The sequence below is a fragment of the Rana temporaria genome, chromosome 2 (genome assembly GCF_905171775.1).
Source record: "Rana temporaria chromosome 2, aRanTem1.1, whole genome shotgun sequence".
Taxonomy (NCBI): domain Eukaryota; kingdom Metazoa; phylum Chordata; class Amphibia; order Anura; family Ranidae; genus Rana; species Rana temporaria.
The window spans coordinates 376,829,889-376,837,388 of NC_053490.1; the positions used below are offsets into that span (position 1 = coordinate 376,829,889).

General features: G+C 37.7%; 1 protein-coding gene across 2 annotated transcripts in view; it reads right to left on the bottom strand.

Moving 5' to 3' along the window:
• LHX1 (LIM homeobox 1) overlaps window positions 1–7,500 on the bottom strand; it is a 34,129-nt gene that overhangs the window by 20,552 nt on the left and 6,077 nt on the right. The window contains exon 3 of one of the 2 annotated variants that reach the window (XM_040337827.1): window positions 5,416–5,651. In XM_040337827.1, coding sequence (XP_040193761.1) covers window positions 5,416–5,651 — 236 coding nt within the window. Of the gene's footprint in view, window positions 1–5,415; window positions 5,691–7,500 lie in introns of both variants that reach the window. The other variant, XM_040337826.1, reaches the window with a different exon arrangement.

A 7,500-nucleotide genomic window follows, 5' to 3' on the forward strand; every position in this document is an offset into this window, starting at 1 on the left:
TCATTATGCAATAGTTTGGGTGTAGCAATCCCTAGATACACAGCCTACCCTCTACATGTAGGTATTCAATCTACATTGCCCTTTTACTGATGTGTTGTCTATAGTTAAGCGGTTGAGCTTATAAACCCAGGGCCTGTGGTCATATATGATGGGGTAAATGGGCCTAGGGTGGACTCAAAGATGATGGACCATATATATCCACTTGCTAGCTGCAATGTACAAGCTGCCATTCATCAAGTCTTTAAGACATGGGGTTACAGGTTTGGAAGCCAAGCAACAGTATACTATGGTATTCCATAAATCATCTTGTTGCATACATTTAATTTAATGTATACCTCGTGTATACAGTATACCTCCAAGGGTTTAAACATAGCATTATTATTTCAGCAGCTGAACTGTATGGGAGCAAAGAAAACTGCATCTAAAATGGATCTGTTGTCAATGGCAACCAATTAGATGCATTCCTCCATTTCCCAAGTCAGACCTTGTAACCTATTTGGAAGTATCATGCCTCTGTTAATAATGCTCATGTTATAATTGGGAATGAATGATCAGTGTATTAGTTGCCAATAGTTAAAGCTGGATATATGTGTATGTCTTCCCTTTGCTTGTGCAGATCTGTATTGAGCCCAGACTTTACCAACCATCTCCATACACCATGAAATTACCCAAAATATATAAAATATATCTTCCCCCTGCGTGTACAGATCTACACTACTAGACTTTACCAAACATCTCCATACACCATGAAATTACCCAAAATATATCAAATAAATCTTCCCCCTGCTTGTACAGATCTACACTACTAGACTTCACCAAACATCTCCATATACCATGACATTACCCAAAATATATAAAATATATCTTCCTCCTGCTTGTACAGATCTGCATTTCTCCTAGACTTTACCAAACATCTCCATATACCATGACATTACCCAAAATATATAAAATAAATCTTCCTCCTGGTGTACAGATCTGCACTACTAGACTTTGCCAAACATCTCCATACACCATGACATTACCCAAAATATATATAAAATAAATCTTCCCCCTGGTGTACAGATCTGCACTACTAGACTTCACCAACCATCTCCATATACCATGACATTACCCAAAATATATAAAATATATCTTCCTCCTGCTTGTACAGATCTGCATTTCTCCTAGACTTTACCAAACATCTCCATATACCATGACATTACCCAAAATATATAAAATAAATCTTCCTCCTGGTGTACAGATCTGCACTACTAGACTTTGCCAAACATCTCCATATACCATGACATTACCCAAAATATAATAAAACATGACATTACCCAAAATATATAAAATATATCTCCCCCTGCTTGTACAGATCTGCACTACTAGACTTCACCAACCATCTCCATATACCATGACATTACCCAAAATATATAAAATATATCTTCACCCTGGTGTACAGATCTACACTACTAGACTTCACCAACCATCTCCATACACCATGACATTATCCAAAATATATAAAATATTTCTTCCCCCTGCTTGTACAGATCTGCATTTCTCCTAGACTTTACCAAACATCTCCATACACAATGACACTACCCAAAATATAATAAAACATGACATTACCCAAAATATATAAAATATATCTTCCCCTGCTTGTACAGATCTGCACTACTAAGATCTCCATACACCATGACATTATCCAAAATATATAAAATAAATCTTCCCCCTGCTTGTACAGATCTGCACTGCTCCCATACTTTACCAACCATTTCCATACAACATGACATTATCCAAAATATGAGGTTTTTGTACAGACAAGGCAGCTGTGAACAGTAATACAGCCAACTCTGCAGCATTTATTATTCTTTAGCTGTGGGATACATTTACACTCCTACACATCTGGCTATGGAAAGGACAGCATAGGTGACCAGGTTCTCAGAATGCCAACTACAATCTCTCCAATAGATCCACACACCACGCATGCGCACAGCACCCATTCCATACACAGCAGAACAAATCCTGCATATCTCCCTGTCATCTCGCTGACCGAATCCAGCTTGAAAAATATGTTCTACTATTGTTCCCAACCGCAAATCCTGATACGGTACAAATACAACATTTCTGTAGTCTGGCACCATCAAAAGTGACTACTTTTAATTGATAGATTTCCTTGGACTGTTTTCACATCCACACCATAAATCCACTCCTCCTAAAGGTAATCCTGCTACAAATGAGATCACTAATATTACTGGAGATCTTTATTTACTGAGGACTTTTTTATTCTTTTTTTTATTTATTTTTTAAAGCCACCTATAATCAGTAATTGCTTAAAAATTCTATTTAATAATCAAATATCTGACTAGCCCTAGATTAGATTTTTATATATAGGTAGCAAAAAGCGGAGGAGTTCGCTGTCTTTTGAGGATTATTAACTAAAGGGACTAAAAAAAATGAATATTCACTTCAAATTAAAATTCTATAGGAAAAAATGAATAAAATCGTTTTTCTTTCTTTTTATTTCCATTCTATCTTTTCTCCGTTTATTTGTTTTTTTTCATTAATAGTGTATTTGTTTAATCCTTATAGTCAATCAACTTTTAAATTGTAGCAATTCAAAACAAACCTATAATTTATAATTTTCTGGGATGGTTGTGAGCATAGTCTCTAGAGATCAGGTGGGTGATTTTATTTCACCTTGTTTCCGATTGCTAGATCTGTAATCGCAATATGCGGATATGTGCGATATGTGCGATATGTGCGATAGACAGATAAAGCTTCCAATGCGCTGTCACTCATTAACTGGGGACTGGGGGACATGGTGACCTGGCTGCACTCCCTGCTCTGGGAAGATTATTTTACTCAAGTGGATCCTTAAGAAACGCGTATAGCATTACAAATTTTGCTTTGCCTTTTTTTTTTTTTTTCAAATTGATATTGAATGAAATAGTTGAATGTATTTAGCTTTCCCCTTGCTTAGCTTCTCCGCTTTAGGTCAAGAATGATTGAGTTAATTCTTATTACCCTGACAAGATTACTCCTAATTATCCTCGCACTAAGGTTCTTCCAATCTAACCTCGCCTTAATGATCTTTTAACCCTCCATTACCCCCAGCTCTGCGGGTTTATAAACCTTTTAATAATCCCAACTCATTGTCATTCTTATTTTTCCATTAACCCCTCACATTTATGGTTATTAATTTCTAGTCCATTTGCAAGTTGATACCCCCTATTCAATCCGTTAAGGCCAATAAATGATGAGAGAGGAGGTGCATACTGAAAAGATGTGTGTGCCCTTTCTGAATTTTAGTTATAGGTTTTAGATATATATATACCCACATCGCCCAAGAGAGTCCTGCTATACTCTAGTATTTCTCATTTTTTGTTTGTTTGATATTACTTTTTTTTCTTCTCTTCCTACTTCTTATTAATATTTTTACTACTACTACTTTTATTGTCATTGTTTATATTATTATTACTTTTCTTCTCCTATTCATCCTCATTCTTTTTATTACTACTATTGTTATTAGTATTATTATTATTGTTGTTGTTGCTATTATGATTATTGTTATTACTTTTCTTCTCCTATTCCTCCTCATTCTTTTTATTACTACTATTGTTATTGTTAGTAGTATTATTATTATTGTTGTTTTTATTATGATTATTGTTATTACTTTTCTTCTTCTTTTCCTCCTCCTTCTTTTTATTATTACTACTACGCCTATTACCACTACTACTATTTTTATTATTATTAATACTACTACCATTAATATTATTTGTCTCCTCCTCTTTCCTCTTCTTTTTATTACTGCAACGTCTTTTACTACTGCGACTTTATTATTAATATTACTACTACTACTACATTATTATTAATAATAATAATATTATTTTGATTTTCCTTCTTCTCCTCCTCCTTCTTTTTATTACTACTACTACTTATATTACTACAACTACTACGTTTATTATTATTACTACCATTATTATTGTTAATATTATTTTTCTTCTCCTTTTCGTCCTTCTGGTTTTTATTACTACTACCTCTATTACTACTACATTTATTATGAAAATGATTACTAATATTATTATTATTATTATTATTATTATTATTATTATTATTATTATTATTAATAATAATGTTATTTTTCTTCTCCTTTTCGTCCTTCTCGTTTTTATTACTACTACTTCTATTACTACTACATTTATTATGAAAATGATTACTACCATTATTATTATTATTATTATTATTAATAATGTTATTTTCTTCTCCTTTTCCTCCTTCTCGTTTTTATTACTACTACTTCTATTACTACTACATTTGTTATGAAAATGATTATTACCATTATTATTAATGTTATTTTTCTTCTCCTTCTCCTTTTTATTATTACTAATATTACTTTTATTGTTATGTCTACCATTATTATTATTATTTTTCTTCTCCTTTTTAATACTACTGCTTCTATTACTACTACTGCTACTTTTGCCCTGACCAGCCTAGGTGAGCAATTCCTCTTGACTCCCTGATAAAAATGCACTGTTTTCATGATTTACACTTGTATACTATTCTGTATATATTGCTTGATGTTTATTGTGTATTTTTTTTACATATCTTCTAGACCCTCCTGAACAAGCGGTATAACCGCGAAACCGGTCGAGGTCATTGGCTCCACCCATTAGACACAGATGGTTATGTTATCTGATCTGATCTGTGGGGTCTGTCCCTAAATGTTTTTATATTGTATTTTGTCATATGTAAATAAATATTGTTTTTTTTTTATATCAACCTGTTCTCCTATCAGTGCCTTGAAAGTCCCAACCAATACCCCCCTTGTTGACCTATGAGTCTTGATGTCAATTGGCCCCAAGCAGCCTCTTGTATTTCCTTATTTAGGTCTCACTTTTCTTCATACTACTGCTACTTTTATTATGACAATTATTATTACCACTACAACGGTTATTGTTTTCCAACTAATTGAGCCGACTGCACTAATATATTTTCTAAAGCATATTATAACGTTTGTATTCACATAGGTGATAAAACAAATTTAAATCAGGAAACCAGAGAAGTCAGAGAATCATGACGGTCTTGTTCCTACAATCGGAGGGCTTTCTAATTCTTTTGAACTCCTTAATGCACAAAGCAGTATGTTAATATTCAATTAGCCACATGCACTGTACTTCTATGCAACGCTTCTGTCTAGGTCAGCGAGCCTGTGACCCCCTTCAGGCATTGGTTTTAGTTAGCTATTCAGATGAAGCATACTTATGCTTTTTATTTGAAGGGTCACAGGTAAGCAGAGGTGGGGAATTTTTAGCCCAGTGATGATTAGAAAAGTAAAGAACACCATAATCTTATTGGCTGTACATTTTGAATGTTGGAAGAGTGCTTTGATGACCCTGCGCACTGTGATGACCTGCGGTGACCGCTCTGACCTACCTGTATGACCCGCATGTTGAGGCCGGTCTCCTGGGCCAGCTGCTCCCTTATGTGTCTGGTGGGTTTCGGCGTAGCCGCAAATGCAGCCTTCAGAGTCTCCAGCTGTTTGGCTTTGATAGTGGTGCGGGGTCCTCTCCTTTTCGCCCCCAGGTTCTGGTCATCGTTTTCGTTAATCCCAGCCTCCTTATCAGAAGTGTTCGCGCATTCAGAGTCCTTTGCGTCATCTTGAGATGGGTCTTGGGAGTCAGGAGATAAACTGGGGTCACTGCCTGTCACTATTCCAGGGAGGGGAAAAAATGAGTTATATCAAACAAAGGATGATGCCATCAGAACAAGACCGTTTGCTTGTATACACAGGAAAGATTGTGTCTATTAGCTTTTTGCTCTAACCTTTTACACGGATTCGCGGGGACAAAATAAACACATACACACACTTTTGTCATGTATATATATATATATATATATATATATATATATATATATATATATATATATATATATATATATATATATATATATATATATATATATCTCGCATATGTGTTGCCAGTGCTTTTGTACCCTAAAATCTGTGATAGGGATATTGACTACGATGGCTTTGACAGATAGGAAAGAGAAGGGATGCTGAGAAGAGCAGGAGAAAGAAGATGTACATATATTATGGTGAAATGTACAAAAACGGTACAGACCTATGGGATGAGGGGAAGAGATATTGAAAGAAAAAGTGAGGGAGACAGAGAAGGAGAAAGAGAGGGAGAGGTAGCGAGAAGGGGGGGGGGGGCTAGAAGAGGGGGAGATGGAGAGAGAGGGGAGAGGAGATGGAGAGAGGAAGAGAGAGTGAGAGGAAAGAGTGAGAGGGAGAGAGAGAGTGAGGGGAGAGGGGGAAAGGGAGAGAGAGAGGGTGAGAAGAGGGGGGAGAGAGAGGGGGAGATGGAGAGAGGAAGAGAGAGTGAGAGGAGAGAGTGAGGGGGAGAGAGAGAGAGAGTGAGGGGAGAGGGGGAGGGAGAGGGGGGAATAGAAGAGGGGGAGAGAGGGAGAGGAGATGGCGAGAGGAAAAGAGAGTGAGAGGAAAGAGTGAGGGGGAGAGGGAGAGAGAGAGAGAGAGTGAGGGGAGAGGGGGAGAGAAAGGGAGAGGGAGAAAGAGAGGGGGTGAGAAGAGGGGGGAGAGAGGGAGAGAGAGGGGAGAGGAGATGGAGAGAGAAAGAGAGAGTGAGAGGAAAGAGTGAATGGGAGAGGGAGAGAGAGAGAGTGAGGAGAGAGGGAGAGGGAGAGAGAGAGAGGGGGGGAGAAGAGGGGGGAGAAGAGGGGGGAGAGAGGGAGAGAGAGAGGGGAGAGGAAATGGAGAGAGGAAGAGAGAGTGAAAGGATAGAGTGAGGGGGAGAGAGAGAGAGAGTGAGAGGAGAGAGGGGAGAGGAGATGGAGAGAGGAAGAGAAAGTGAGAGGAGAGGGTGAGGGGGGAGAGGGAGAGAGTGAGAGGAGAGGGGGAAGAGAGAGAGAGTGAGAGGAGAGGGAGATGGAGAAAGGGAGAGAGAGAGAGAGAGAGAGAGAGAGAGAGAGAGAGAGGGAGATGGAGAGAGAGAGAGAGAGAGAGAGAGAGAGAGAGAGGGGGGCAAGAGAGGAGATGGGGAAAGAGAAGGGGAGGTATAGGTTCTGATTTTTCACCCTGGCTTGTGGTGACTTTAAATGCCCAGTCATATTAAACACATAGAAAATGTTGGACTGGGAATTTAAAGTGCAAACTAAAAGGAAAAATGCATTCTTTGATAATGTATCGCTGCAGGATCAGACATAACGATGTAGATGGAAGAACTTATAAAAAAAGTTAGAGAGGGAAAGGGTAAAGTGGGGAGAAGGGGGAGAAGAGAAGCGTTGGACAGAGATAAGAAGGGATTGAGATATACATAAAATACAATTGAGAAAATGGACAGAGGGACAGAATGAGAGAGGGATAAAGACAGGGGGAGAGAGAGAGAGAGAGAGAGCAGAAATTGTGAAAAATAAAGATAGAGAGATGAAAGAAAGGGGGATGGAGAGAGATGAGAGGTGGAAAGAGAGATGGAGGGGAGAGAGAGAGAGAGATGAGAG